Source organism: Aspergillus heteromorphus (assembly GCF_003184545.1).
Source record: "Aspergillus heteromorphus CBS 117.55 chromosome Unknown BO70scaffold_1, whole genome shotgun sequence".
NCBI lineage: Eukaryota > Fungi > Ascomycota > Eurotiomycetes > Eurotiales > Aspergillaceae > Aspergillus > Aspergillus heteromorphus.
The window spans coordinates 1,598,046-1,612,659 of record NW_020290406.1 but is presented as its reverse complement, the minus strand read 5'-3'; the positions used below and the strand labels follow the sequence as shown (position 1 = coordinate 1,612,659).

Genomic DNA, 14,614 nt, shown 5'->3' with positions numbered 1-14,614 from the left:
TGACTCATCCCGAGTCTGTGTGGATGGGTCTGTATGCATGTAAGTATGTCTGTCTATCTGTCTACGACATCTCAGCAGCAAACATATGGTTCGTACATCCCGACTGCAGGGTCGATCCATGGACCGATTGATGGAGGTGATAGACAGTCAGACGGTTAGATACCTTGTTCTTGTTCTGATACTCCAGGTATCCTGGCACGGATCAGGGCACCGTGGCAGGGATGAAATGGCTAGGGGGGGGGGGGGGGGGGCAGTTCATCATCAAGGTTATTATTCCGCGAGTGACGTTGTTGGCTGGAAGGAATGCAGCGGTATTCTCCAGGTGGACAGTTTCTAACTGTACCACATTCCTCGGGGAATCGGATTGGCGGGCATTACGCCACTGTCTGATGCGCCATAACGATCGTGATTAAGATTCGAATGGCGACCTGACTGTCTGAAGAGGACTCGGGGCGGGTCTCCTGCAGTGGTACTGAGGGTGTGCACCCCGTATCTACTCCGTACCCCGTTCGATATACTTACGGATTACGGAGCACTGAAGATGGGAGATCGGGACGGTGACGAAGAAGAAGGCCTCAGCCAAACTCCTCGTTGGAACCCTAGCTCACTCACTAACCATGCCAAGTCGAACACGCACCGCATTACTCATCGTGTTTCACGATTACCCCATACAGTAACCAGAAAGGGTCTAACATCAGGGTCCTGCCAAGGACCATTCCCTCCTGTACGAAATAGAGCACTAGTCACTAACAATATCGCGGAAGAATGTCCTCCTCTCCCTTCATCGAGTCAGCGGGTATCGACGAGGGTTGAACGCTACCGCTAGCCAGCCTGTGCCTGCAAGCCTCTGTTGGACGCACATGCAGCGAAGTCTGACACCGGAGGGCAGAGATAACCGAAAGATAGAGAAAGAGGGAGGAAGAGAGAGAGAGAGAGGAGAAAGAACCCGACATATCTACAAAGTAGATAGGTGGTACTCCCAAGGTGGACGTACGGTACCGTCATGGTACAGCGGTGCCCCATTAATAGTCCCAGCCTAGCGATCCGATACTTTCCTGGCTCCCATAGTCCGGAGTATGCGACTTCGTATACTCCGCACAGTAACCAGCTCGCTTCCCACAGGGCCAAGAAGGCGTGTGGTTATTCATAGCAATTGCGCCCGGTCGAATGATTCGCCATGACGCAATTATTGAATTTCCCTTCCCAGCCTTGCATTGGGGGGGGGCCCATGTATTGGGTTTCGAGGCTTGAGCACAATCCTCCGTCCGAGAGAGAGCGAGGGCAGCGCACAATGAGAACTGGGCGATGGGAAGGATGCTTCCACTGTTAAAATGGTCGACGCTTCGAATCACCCGAAGGGATTTCCCATTTCATTCTGGACGAGTCCTCGGTTCGGATGACTGGAATTCCGCTGGGGATGGGGATGATACGTACGTAAGGCAGTGAGTGAGTGTTGAGGGGGGGGGAAGGGGACAGAAAGTACGGGGCGCGTATGGAGTACCGCCAGCGATACATACCGTATGGACGGGGCAACTGGAAAGTACATGGCAGGCTGGCAGGCAGAGAGACTGGCAGCAAAGAACGACAGGGGAAATAGAGAAAAAAAAAAAAAGAAAGAAAGAAAGTAACAAAAAAGCAAAGAGAATAAAATAATGAAGAACTACTCGGGAAAAATTCACATCTTAACATCTTAAACGTGGTGAGATTCCCAGTCCTGGTGCTCTCTCCCCTTCCAGGCCTCCACACCCTCTCTCTCTCCCACTCTCAGCATCACCACCGCTTCCGAACACCTGGTGATTCCACCCGTCCACCAGCCTCAATCAGCCTTCCAGGGCATTAGTTTAATTTTGCTTGTCTCCAAACTGCTTGTTGCTTGGAACCTGAAGGGCTGAGTGAGGCCAGGCTGGATCACAGCAACGGCAGGCTGCGGGTGTATGTAATGAGTGCGAATGAATGAATTGAAGATTATTATTGAAAGTTGAAACCGGTCAGTGTCCAGCCTGCCTTCTGCCCCATTCGGCCTGCTGCTGCTTGTCATCCATCCTCCATCCGCCATCCGCTATTCTCTCTCTCTCTCTCTTGCTTCCTCCCTCCCTCTCCCTCTCCCCCTCTATCCATCTTGCCTTGTCTGCCTCTGGCTCCTTTCTCCCTGTCTGTCTCTCGCTTCCCTCATCTTCCTCTTCGCCTTTACCTTCACCCCCCCCCCCCTCCTCCTCCCTTCCTCTCTTTGTTCCCGACATTCGTTTCTTCGGCTTCCTGCATGCTTCCTTCGCTGCGTCCCTACTCGCATATAAAGAATTAGGGGGAAAAGGGGAAAAAACCTGAATCCAGAAATTAAAATTAAAACGACACGGCGACCAGACCTCCTGCATCCACCTCCCACCTGCCCCTCGTTGAACCGTCAATCGTTTATCATCTTTATCCGCTGCTATACTTGCTTCCTCCTCCCCCCCCCCCCAAGTCTACGCCCGGAATTCTTCCCGTCCGTCGATCAACCCGCGCGCCCTTCTTTCCACTCCCAGCGCTGGCTAACACTCCGTCCTTAGTCGGTGTACATACCTCCTCGACTATTTCCCCGTTTAGCTTTTCCGAGACGGTCGCCGTCCGAGCGCTGTTGTCGCCTACTGCCGCATCCGCTTGACGTGGTCGCTTGCCTGTCCTCCGCCGCCTGCCTGCACCGCCGCCGCCAATCCACCCCCCTCCAATTCTCCAAGCCTCCCTCCCTGCCGGGCCCTCCGTCCCTCCCCACCGGTGTCCAGGCGTTTCAATGCTACTGGAAGAAGCTCGCCTGCATATGATTTGATCGCCCTCGGCGTGCATTTGCTGTTGTGCATGGAGGAGCTGGTCTCCCCAACGCCCGCTTGAGCGATAGCTAGTATACTGCGCAGTCGTCCTCGGCTGGGGGAGATGTACACCTCGCCAGGGCTCTTCCTTCGCATGGTTCTCTAGTCAGACCGGGCTATCCTTGAACCTTGACCATGTCTTCCTCCTCTCCAGACCTCACAGATCCTCATCGCGATGACGAACACGCCCACCTCTCCCATGCCGCCAGCTACAACCACCTTCCCGATCTGGCAGCCGAGGCAGGCCGTCCGGGCCTGCGGAGGACATTCTCGGATCTGACACACCCCATCAAGGCGGAGTCGCCGTCAAAGGAGGATGTGGCTGCGGGAAAGGACATCTTGCGACGGACCTCCCTTCGCTCCAAAAATAAATCGACCATTGCGGTCTCTCGTTTCACCGTGTCCACCGAAGACCTGTCCGATACAGCCCCCTCCGAGCCCCCAGCGCCCCCGACGAGCGTCCCGGAAACAAGGGCTCCCTCGCCCGTTGCCCGTCCCTCCAAGGCCCGTTCAATGTCTGGCCGCCTCGTCAGCTTGGCCCGGAAACCCTGGGTATCCAACTCTCCTCCGTCCGGGAAAGGCTCTCGGCTCCGTTCCTCGCGTGCAGAGGAACAATCGTCCCTAAATCCACCGATCCCACCATCCAGGATTAGCGGTCAAACAGAGCTTGAGGCGGAATCAGAACTGGCTGCTCCAGCCCGCCGGCGGACTCTCCTGAACAAACGGCCACGGCGCCCAATGGTCGCGGTAGTGACCCAGAGTCGAGCAGATAGCCCGAGCAGCAATTCTTCGCCTCAATCATTGGTGGCCAAGAATTCCCTGGAAAAGCTCGCCGCGTCGCTGAATGTATCAACACCGGTCCTTCCCCCGGTGCCCAAACCACCAACCCCCGCAAATATACCCGGCAGTATGGACGTTCCGCGGAAGAAGGATGAACTGTGGGGTGTCTTCCGGGGCCTTGAGGCTGACTTCCAGAAGTGAGTTCCACTGGTGCAAGGGAAAACGGTGTGACTAACTCTTTTACAGGTTTCAGACAAAGTCTAGTGCCCTAAAAGCTAATGTCATTCGCTCGGCACTACTGCCATTCTTGAGCCGCAATCATTCACATCAGTGCTATAAAGATTTGAGGCCAGAGGACCTAGACCGCCGCGTGAACATCCTCAACAAATGGTGGACAGGATTGCTGGAGATGCTCAACGGCAAGAACAACCAGTCCATATCCGGCACGGATAGGCCAGTGTACTTGGAGGCGATTGTTGGCATCATGACTCGCTCCGAATGGAGGGTTCCTTTCCCGCTGCCGTCATCCAGCGGCGGCTTCCCAAGGCCACTGAAACATGCGTCGACTTCGATATCGGAGAGCTCGGAAGGCTCCTCGGGGTCTGACTTTCTCCTGGAGTCCATTCATCATAACATAAGGAACATCTTCACGCAGAACTTACTGTCTCAGATGTCTTTTGTCGTTGAGCGGATGTCTATGAGACATGCACCGGCCAGCTTGGTCGCGTTCTGCGGGAAGGCCTGCGCATATGCCTTCTTCTTCTGTCCCGGTGTTGCCGATATCCTTGTGCGACTGTGGAACACGCCTCCCAGCGTCTTTCGACGAGTGCTTGCCCAGTCAAGCTCTGACAAGAGTAGTGGTACGCGCGCATTGACCCAGGAGCTCGCCCAAAACTTCCCCACGGCCTTGCGGACACTAGCCTTCCACGCCCATACCAGCCTGGTTCGGTACCTTCGTCAGAAGCCTGACGTTCCCCTCAGCACAGCTCAGATTCCGTGGCAGAGTCCGTGGGTTACGCGGTGGAGTGGCCGGGATACGGACCTTTTTTTCGTTTTCGTCAAGTACATACATGTTTTATACGCGGATGCGCTGCCACTCGAGCTCGAAAAGTCGAAGCGCATCTTGGCGCCTGGCCTGCTGCCGATTCATTCGCAGCTTCTTGTTGTTCTAGAGGATACCCTGTACAAACAGTCTATGCCCCAAATGTCGGAGACCAACCACACGGCGGCTGCGGTCACGTTTGATGATTTCATTGAAGGCGCCGATGCCGCGGTTTCGGCGCTCCCGTTGGGAGCTGCGAACAACCATCGCCTGATGGCGGAAAATCGGTTGATCATCCTACTTCGAGATTTCCTCTCCGAGTCCTCACTCGAGCCGAATCACGCCAGGTTATTCTATGCCGAGTCCTTCTGTACCACCATGAGAGCGGCTGCGGAAAGAACATCGCTGTTCGATCACAATGCATGCTTTCTTCTGTGTGACTTTGTGGAAGAGGTTCTTCCGATCATCACCCGTTACTCTCAGGCCCTGGGGACCGATTTGTTCGATTGGAAGTTCTGGCTCGAAGTTTGTCGTCAGATGATGCAAAGCCACAACTCCCTTACTGAAGTTCGGGTCTTCTCCTTCCTATTCTGCGTCTGGGGCACTTGGACTAGCTCCGAAGAAAGAAAGGCAGATCTCTGTTTGGGTTTTCTTTTAGACGAAACTCTCTTCTATCATTACTTCAGCCATTGGAGTCCTATGGTTCGTGCGTATTTCCATCGTCTTCTGTGCTGGAGGCTGGGGAGATTTAGTGATGACCCTGCGCCTCTTGACACGTCGATTTACGAGACGCTCTGGAGCCGACTACAGCGCACCTGGGACTACTATCTTGCTTTCCAGGCCAAGGCCGACGATGAACTCACTGCGCCGCTATCTTCGGCGCCGTGTACGCCAGCGCCAGGGCGGAGAATCATCATCATCCGCTGTGACAATCAGCTGTCACCCTCGAGCTTTTTCGTGTCTTTTGACCGGGTCGTCCCTCCCGCCCCACAAGAGAAGGCTTCTGCATTCTCGAGCAGTAGCACCAGTTCCTCGAAGACGGACACGCCGGAGGCCCCGCCCCCGCCCAAACGGAAATGGAGCATCCTGAAAGCCATGTTCGGTAGCTCTTCTAGCGTGAAATCCAGCGGAGAGGCGTCCTCTTCCAGCAGCTCCGATGAGTCGGATTCCGCTAGCTCTGAAACCATTGCGGCAGCGGACAAATCTCTCGACGGCCATTTTCGGCCTCAGAATGAATCCGGGGAGCTCAGCCGGCCCCGGACCGCGCATCAGCCCTACTCGTTCAAATTCTCGCTGGAGTGGATGGACCGGCCCCAGTGGCCTAGCAAGAACAAGCGTCTTTTTACGCCCTGTCTTCCCGTGGGCTCGCAGCTGCATCTGCAGCTTCGGAAATCGCTGGCGAGGCAGGACGAGTATGATACAGCGTCAGAGTACGTATCAGCCGCCGAGGAAGAGGAAGACGAGGATGCCGCGAGTAGCGACCTCCAAGGTACGCTCGAGTCGGACGAACAAGACGAAGCACCGACAGACAACACCACCGAGTCGGAAAAGCAGTCCAGCGGGCTTGATATCAAGCTCGTGATTAATGACAAAGTCGCCGCTAGCAAATACGCAGGTCGCGCGCTTGCGGAGTGGGCGCAAATCGTGTCCGAATGCGACAGTTTCTTCGCCCGAAGACGCGACGAGGGTGTGCCCTGCGATCGCCTGGTCGAAACACCGACGCTGGGCGTTGAGGGTTTCCGTAAGTAGGCATCACCAGCATACAGAGTCGAGGGCGAAACACGTATACGCGAATCCTACCAGCTCAGCTTGCCCTGGCGGCGATATCCTGCCGTACAGGGACTCACTCAATCTTCCCCCACCACCTTACCTACCATCCACCCCTGGTAGATGACCTTTTCCATATTTCCATTTCAGCGATCAATAGAGCCAACAACAGAATCATTCCCGGTTCCATTCCCCACTACACATCCTAAGCCACATTACTACACTCCATCCATCCATCCATCCATACATATACATACAACCCACCATCTATCTACTCATCAAAACCAACAATCCGACCACACACAATAGCACAAAGGCACAAAACGGGGATAATGCATATTTAATACTTTTCTTTTTCTTTTTTTTTATCTTCTCTCTCCTTGTTCCGTCGTCTCCATCCACGACATGTACTGTATATATAACATAACCTGGGTTGACTTGACTTGACTTGACTGATACATAACACACACGGCGCATGCATGGATGGGATGAGGGGGTTTTCTCTCCTTTTTGTTTTTTGCAGTCAAATCAATCTACTACATCTAAGCGGGGTCTGGCTGGGGCTTTGGATTTTTTTTTTTTATTTATTTATTTTATTTTTCATGAATGGGTATTCTTTATTTTATTTTTTTATTCTTCTTGTTGTTGGGTGCGTGGTTCTCTTTTTTCTCTTTTTTCTTAATTTCTTTTTTATATGGTTGGCGTTGTTGGTAGGGATGTAGCTAGCTAGCTAGGAAAGGTAGGTAGTGGGCAGTGGATAGCTGGATGGATGGATGGATGGATGAATGGCTGTGATACAATTGTAATGGCAATGCAATGCAATGCAATGCATTCATGTATATGCTTGCAGTGTGTTGAATATATGATTATTTATGTGTTTGTTTTGTATTGTGTTGTGTTGTGTTGTGTTGTGTTGTGTTGTTTCTGTGTCTGTGTCTGTTTTGTTGGTGTTATTATTGGTGTTCGTGTTGAGGTTGTTAGTGTGAATGGATCATGGATTATGGATGTGGACGAGGATGAGGATGGGAAAGGATAGGGGGTGGTAAGGGATGGATGAATAACTATTGGGCAGGGGTAAGGGTGGATTGGATTAAGTTAGTGAGTCAGTCCATTCCATGGACTTAATTAATCTAGATATGTACTATGTAATAAACGATCGACGAATACCTTTACTACTTTATTTTATTTACGGAATATCTATCTGTCTAGTTTCTGGGGATGATAGGTTATGAGGTTATTACCTACCTACCTACCTACCTACCTCCCTACCCAAGTTCACTAGTTGAGCGTAGTATTAGAGTCAACGAATAATCATCCTTTTCGGAGAGTCAAGTACTTGAAAGGAAGAAGGAAAGAAAGAACTGAAAGAAGGAAAAGGTAAGAGTTATATAAAAACATGAGTTACTTTAGTTATATACGTACCATAAATACATGTTTACATACAAGTGAGATACTATAAGAGAGAGAAAATTAATTACCTTATATTCACTCACTAATATATAGTATAGTAGGTAGGTAAGATAGGGGTTGATTGATGGATGGATGGATAGATAGGTAGGCAAGCAAGGTACATACATACATACATATGTAGTAGGTACGGGTGTAAAAGAGGTAAAAGAGAAAATGAAGTAGAACAAGATCATGTAAAATAAGATAGATTGAAACGCCCGGTTCGCCAGAATACACACGCACACACACACACACACACACACAAATACACACACAAATACACACACAAATACACACACACACACACACACACACAAATACACACACAAATACACACACAAATACACACACACAAGGAGAGAACAAGAGGGAGGTACAAAAGAAGAAAAGATCAAACAAACCCATCACGGTTAAGGCTAGGTACGTAGATACAGAGACGAAAGATAGACAGACAGAAAGTAGGTCAATCAATCAGTCAGTCAGTCAGGAAGATAGATGATACGAAACTCGGGTTAGGAGCCACTACATACACGGAGATGAAGATCAGGAAGGCATTGCATGAGAGAGATGGGGGCGGTGATGAGAAGCAACAGGGAGGGGAAAGTCAATGCCTGTCTATCAAGGGAAACAGTATTTGCCAAGGAAAGGGAATCTTTTGGACAAACAAGAGGGAAATACACAGAGGTAGAGAGGGAGGAAGATGAATACTGTGCAATTGGAATTGGGGTGTATATAACTGGCGCTGGGGGGTCGAAGTCTGTAGAGGTGGTATGGTATGGTATGGTGCGAGGAAGAGGAAGGGAAGGGAAGGGAAGGAAGCGGTAGAAGATATTACTAGATCATGTATGGATGAAGAGCTGGTCGCCGGCGAAGCTGAGGATGTCTGCCACCCGGTCGATCCATTCCTGGGTCAGGTTCCAGTTGCCAGAATCGATACTATCCCGGATGGCGGGGAAGAAGGTCGGGTCGTAACCGGACCAAAGCTCTGGGCCGAAGATGACATGTTTGAACTGCGTGCGGTTCGGGACCTGTTGAGACGGGTGTTGTTAGATTGATATCCTTCGGAAAGGGTGTATGGGTGTATCGGGTCACTTACTCCGCCATCGGGCCGGTCGTCGAGAAGATGCGTCTCGAAGTGGGACAGCTTGACGTTGTGTTTAAGTCGCTGAATGGCAATCACGTTGTTCTCGTACCCCCCTGAGCCCCAGACGCTGTCGTGCCAGACCTGAGCCCAGCCTTGGAACTCCGCCGTGTCGGCCTTGAGCTTCGCGGCGGCCTGGTGCAGGGGGGTGAAGGTCACGGAAACATCTCGCGCAGCGGTCTCGGAAACACCACCGGAGATGGGCACATTCTTCGACTTGGCGTAGCTCTCCAGATCGGCAATGTAGCCGGCCATATGATCCGCGTATCCCTCCAGGTCGAAGGGCAAAATCGGGCTGTCTGCAATCTGAAGAATCAGCAGTCCCCAGAACTGGCCCAAGATCTTGTGGTACTGGAAGCCGGGGTCCCCGAATTTGGTCATCCAGTCCCAGTTCTCATAGCAGCTGTGGTAGGGGAACGGTTCGCCGGTGAATCCAAAGTCAACACTCGAGGTTCCCGCAATGTCCTGGAAAGCGACGTAATCGCTTCCAGAGCCAAGAGGCCCAAGCCGCTTCTTCTTCTTCTCCCATAGATCCTTGAGCGTTTCATTGCTGATGGGATCCGAGATGCGGGCTAGGATCTGCGTGATAACCCGTTCGAAAAGCGGACTTCCACTGGCCTCGAACTCCTTGCCGCTAACGCCAACGTCGACGTTGATGTATGCGAACCCATGCTCACGAAGGGCCTTGATTTCCTTCTCGACGTGCTCGGTCGACCCAACAAGGTTGTATTCCTCTGCATCCCAGCTGATAAACTCAATGGTGCGCAAGGGACGCCAGCCAAATGTGAGCAATTCGCCGAAGACCCGAGCAAGCTCCAAGAACACAGCCGTGCCGCTGCCTGGATCGGCGCTTCCTAAACACCACGAGTCTCGGTGGTTGCCGATGATGATCTTCTTCTCCGGCTGCTCCAGCCCGATGATCCTACCGACCACGTTGTAGATCGGCTGTCTTGTCTCCTCATCCTGGAGGTTCATGAGGTTGACAGTGGGAGAGGACGCGTCTCCGGTCCACCACTGATCCACGTCCGGAACACCGCCAACCCACTTGGCCGGCACCTTTGACCCATGACCCTTGAGAACCTGCAAGAGTCTCTGAGCATCACGCCAGGCGAGAGGGATACTGGGAATTGCCGTCAACCCCGCGCTGTCCTCCGGTCGGAGCCGGACCTTCTCATGCGGAGTTGATGCGAAACCAGGGGAGAGGACATCCCCAACGACCCACGACATCAGACTGACGGCACCCCTTTGCGTCCCGTCCGCTGGCATATAGCGTCCGTCTGGAAAGGCGGGGCCTCGGACAAACCCGTCCTGGGCCGGATCCGAATATATGATACACCCCACTGCGCCGGCCAGTTCAGCGGCTTTGACCTTCAAGGCCCGATCGGTCTCTGTTCCATAATAACGAACCAGCGCTATGGAGCCGCTCAGATCAATGCCTTGGTCTGCCAGGTATTGGAAATCCTCCCGAGAGCCGTAATTTGCGTAGACCAGGTGGCCTGTAACATTCCCCGACTTCGAATGCCCATGGAATACCAGGGTCTGCTCGCTATCTTCCTCCAGGGCGGCCTCCCACGCCAACTCCGGGGGGTCGATGATCGCCACCTTTCGGCCATCGGGCCTGGGGTAGTTCAGATACACCTGGAACTCTTCCATCTCTGCCTCATCGAAACCCGCCTGTTTGAACTCCGCTTCGATCCATTCTGCCAGAACAAAACTGCCTTCCGTACCGGCGATGTGAGGATAGGCGGTCAACTTCCGTAGGTTTTCCGCGATGTTGGTTTCGTTGATATGGCCCTGGACGAAGTTCTCGACGGATGCCGCGCTGTAGGATTGTCCCATGATGAACTTGGCGTTCATGTTGAACAGATCGGAGATAAAGAAGACGTAAACGATAGCGGCGACCAGGAACAGCCCGAAGACACGCAGCAGGATCATGCACCCGTTCTGCTTCAGGCCGTCTCGGGCTTCGTCGACGTGGACGGTGAACCGGGGAAGAGTCGGTAGAAAGCGACGGAAGGGGAGATTGAATGACGAAAGGGTCCGGGTCAGGTTGTTGAATCGCTTGGAGAAGCGAGAGCGCAGCTGCGAGCGACGAGACGATGATTGGTGATCCGCATCCTCCACGTCCATCTGAGCGAGCTCCCGCTGCAGCGCCTCGAGCGAGCCCCTTTCCGACCCGGAGCCCGACGACTCGAGGTCATCGAGGCTATTCCGAGCGGACTCGACGGTGGGAGGCTGGTATCCATGGCGTCGATCTCCGCGGGCGGCGGGATCAGGGCCGCGCTGAAGGAGGCCTTGTCGTTCGGCCTGGTCGGTTGTCTCTTCGGCATCGAGGTGGGATCGGGAGGAACTGGGGCGAGCACCGATAGCCTCTTCGTAGGAGGGGATCGGGAGGGATTCATATTCAAACTTATTATCGTTGCCCATGGCGGGAGGTATGGGGCTCCCGGGAGCCGTGCGAGTTGGATAGTATCACAGATACCGGGCTAAGCGGGATCATGACCTGGATGGGAAAGGAGTGACAGGTGCAGCCATGCTCCCGAATCGGAGGGGTGAGAACGAATGACAGGAGACGTTGAAGAGGAGGGAGGGGGGTTGAGAGGGGTTGGGTTGCGTAAGGGGGGGGGGGGAGGGTGGAGGGTGAGGGGAGGGCGAGGAATGAATCCTAAGGGGAGAAGGGGACTTGGACGTCGTCAGTCGATCGCAGCGTCAGACTGGAGAGAGAGGCAGAACTCACGTAAGTCTTTCCCCGGACCGCCCGTCCGCTCGAGGTTCGAGCTGGGCTTGAGGCTACGCGTGGCGCAGTCGAACACCGGGGGGGGCCCACGGCTCGGCATCCGTAGGCAGACGGGTTCTGGACGATGGATCAGACTTCTCCCGATGATTCTGTAGTGGGGGAATGGCCCCCAACATGGTGTCGAGCTGGGTTGCATTGGGATGGTGAGAGTTAAGAAATAAAGAAGAAGAAGGAGGAGGAGGAGAAGCAGAAGCAGAAACAGAAACAGTTGTTCCCCAGAGATGGCATTTGATCCTCCATACCTCTGGTATTATTGATCCTGTCCGGACTGTGACCGTATTGTGTACGGTCCGGTACTCTCCCGGCAGTACACAGTACAGCACAGTACCAGATGTGTAGGTTAGGTAGTATGATAGTAGGACCTTCATCGTCACTGTGAATTTAGAGACGTTCTGGCATTATCGTCTTCACTTATGCTTTTGAAATAAAATGAGTGCAAACCATTTTGTTGTCCACCAGGAAACGTGACTGTAGGCCACGTGCGAACTAGGATCATTGTTGCTGAGACCCCAATCTATCTCTACAATCTCTTCCCATATAACGAAGACAGCCCTGCAATTATATATCTGCCGATCCACTGGCAGCATGTTGATTGCCTGACCATGGCAAGTGCTGTCGATCTTGCACAAGTCTCCGCCACACCCATAGCAACTTGAACCAAAGGGTTCAGATACAATCAATTTCCTCCAAGCCACCCGGCTGATTTCTCCATCGCCCGTGTTTCCGAGTCGGCTGTTCCGGGTAGCCATTGATGCCAGAACAATGGCTACCTACCCGTTCGGTGGGTTAGAATGCCCCTCGATTCTCGAAGCCAGAAAACCTGCAAAACAGCCCGTGAGGGGCAGTGGATCGGGGTCGCCATTGGCACCAGTCGGATCTTCAGGGAGAAAAAAAGGTGGGATTGTTCAGGACGTCAAAGGAAAGCCGCCGACCAATCTCGCGCTCAAGGAGGCACGGTCAAAGGGCCATACTCGGCCACTTGATCCTGATTCTTTCAGTCTCCGCATGTGAACCCACGGGAACCCTGCTCTGGAATGCTGAATGTCGGCCAGATGGAGCACCGGACACACGCTCGACCCGAGAGCTCCACAAGATAAGATGAATCCTTCCTTCAGTCTGTTTCAAGCCAAGGCTGGGCCACACTCGGGTGGATAGACTGGGATGAGGTCTGCACCGTACTCCATGGTCTGATTGGACTGGGATGAAGTCTACACCGTACTCCATAGTCTAGTCCATGGAGCAACGGGGTTTTGATTACTTTAAAATTTATTTTTTTGTCCCGTCGGGTCGTCGTGGCTTGATTGATTGTTTTCCGCCGATGTCGCGAGTTCAAGCTGACATGCTTCGGATCCTTCCAAGGCCATATTGATATTAATGGCAGACGCACCGCGATTCCATGCGTCGCAGTGGGTTTGGCTGACAGCCTTGCCTGCTCCCACAGGGGGGGGGGTTGGTTCGAATTGATTCGTAGGAGCTGCACTGACGGCCATATCGCGACCTAGGTGTATCCGATAGGAAGTACGTAGACCAGGCTGGCAACGACCAGGGAGGGACTATACGACACTGGACCACCGGACTGTTGGACAGCGACCATGCACGGGCTGCTACGCAGTCAGATCAAACACCCGCATGAAGATACTCCGAGGCCATAGGATGTATGTCTAGGAACTGTCGTCATGGTCGACCCATCGATGCTCAGGATGCTGAGTCGATAGCGAGGGATATCTCATGGTAGGTGGAACGATTCAGATGCGCCTGACCGGACCACCCACGGCCGATCACATCGTCTGTGTGCGGGGCGGAATGCAGCATCCGTTGTAGCTTATTATTACCCAGCCCCTAGATCTGCTGCTCGCCGTACCGAACGGAGGAGGAGTGCATGAGAGAATGTAGGTTGACGCTGTTGGGTGCGGAAGAGGAGGAAGGGAGAGGAAGTATACAGTGGACAGAGGCCCGATGACATCGCGCCCAGAGAGTCGGTGAAAAGGACAGCCAAGGGCGAAACGCGATTCCATCGGAGCCAGCAGCCGTCGGTAAGACGAGTGGAAACCGGGGCTAGCTGTCTAGGTTGTGCAATGATGCGTTGCGAGGGCGGTGGTTGGAGCCAGGAAACGTATCGTGTCTCCCGTTTCGGGAGATAGGATGAAGAGTACGGCGTATACCAGATCCTGGACACCTTCAGATTGTCTCCCTTCCCAACAATTGTGGAAATTGGGCGGTGGATCTTTTTTTTTCTTGGACTCCGTCCGGACAATCAGCGCATCAGCAATTTCGGCCCCTTTTGCTCCCCTGGTGAGGATCAAAGTTGGAGGAGGTGCAGTTGTTGTACTTCTCCCTATGCCGCCACGAGTTCCCCGTAGATAACTAAGGTAACTAACTATCTAAATACTGGCCACCAGCTGTGTGAGGGGACGGAGCACCGGTGCGGCCAGCCTCAGGCACCCCCCGGCCAGGTCAGGGCACCTCCCGGCGGCCAGCCAACCACAGCCAGAGACGGCCGGGCGCGGCCCCACCAAGGCCACGCACTAAACGCACGCTAGCCAAAGCGGTGCTGCATCTGAACGGGGGGGGACCCAGTCAGTAACCCAGTCAGTCCTTTTTTGCCTCCGGTTTGGGAGAAGCCAAAAAAAAAAAAATACTGACCACCACCTGGGAAACCGTTCGGCCGCTCCAACTGCGGGCCTGTACGGAGTGTCCTGTGAATGGCGTTGCGACCACCACTCAACCAACTACTACTACTACTTATACTCCCCCCCCTTCTCTCATCTGCTCGCCTTGAGATCTCTCTCTTTATC

General features: G+C 53.5%; 3 protein-coding genes across 3 annotated transcripts; 1 reads left to right on the top strand and 2 right to left on the bottom strand.

Moving 5' to 3' along the window:
- Nucleotides 1-1,838: 1,838 nt before the first annotated feature.
- Nucleotides 1,839-2,463, bottom strand: BO70DRAFT_11830 (uncharacterized protein). The gene has a single exon (XM_025537930.1). It carries the CDS (start codon nucleotides 2,370-2,372, stop codon nucleotides 1,989-1,991), a length of 384 nt encoding a protein of 127 aa, XP_025404226.1. The 5' UTR covers nucleotides 2,373-2,463; the 3' UTR covers nucleotides 1,839-1,988.
- A 150-nt stretch (nucleotides 2,464-2,613) lies between these two features.
- BO70DRAFT_11798 (DUF1765-domain-containing protein) lies at nucleotides 2,614-6,557 on the top strand. The gene is made up of 2 exons (XM_025537926.1): nucleotides 2,614-3,820; nucleotides 3,870-6,557. Exons 1-2 carry the CDS (start codon nucleotides 2,979-2,981, stop codon nucleotides 6,412-6,414), a joined length of 3,387 nt encoding a protein of 1,128 aa, XP_025404225.1. The 5' UTR covers nucleotides 2,614-2,978; the 3' UTR covers nucleotides 6,415-6,557.
- A 1,946-nt stretch (nucleotides 6,558-8,503) lies between these two features.
- Nucleotides 8,504-11,643, bottom strand: BO70DRAFT_11760 (M28 family metallopeptidase). The gene is made up of 2 exons (XM_025537925.1): nucleotides 8,978-11,643; nucleotides 8,504-8,909 (listed from the first exon to the last, which is right to left on the bottom strand). Exons 1-2 carry the CDS (start codon nucleotides 11,447-11,449, stop codon nucleotides 8,721-8,723), a joined length of 2,661 nt encoding a protein of 886 aa, XP_025404224.1. The 5' UTR covers nucleotides 11,450-11,643; the 3' UTR covers nucleotides 8,504-8,720.
- Between the last annotated feature and the right edge of the window lie 2,971 nt (nucleotides 11,644-14,614).

Excerpts from the sequence above, each read along its gene's own strand:
- BO70DRAFT_11830 (XM_025537930.1), bottom strand. The coding sequence starts at position 2,372 with ATGCAGGAGGTCTGGTCGCCGTGTCGTTTTAATTTTAATTTCTGGATT.
- BO70DRAFT_11798 (XM_025537926.1), top strand. The coding sequence starts at position 2,979 with ATGTCTTCCTCCTCTCCAGACCTCACAGATCCTCATCGCGATGACGAA. Across the intron at positions 3,821-3,869 it reads CTTGAGGCTGACTTCCAGAA|GTTTCAGACAAAGTCTAGTG; the intron begins GTGAGTTCCACT and ends ACTCTTTTACAG.
- BO70DRAFT_11760 (XM_025537925.1), bottom strand. The coding sequence starts at position 11,449 with ATGGGCAACGATAATAAGTTTGAATATGAATCCCTCCCGATCCCCTCC. Across the intron at positions 8,910-8,977 it reads ACGACCGGCCCGATGGCGGA|GTCCCGAACCGCACGCAGTT; the intron begins GTAAGTGACCCG and ends CCGTCTCAACAG.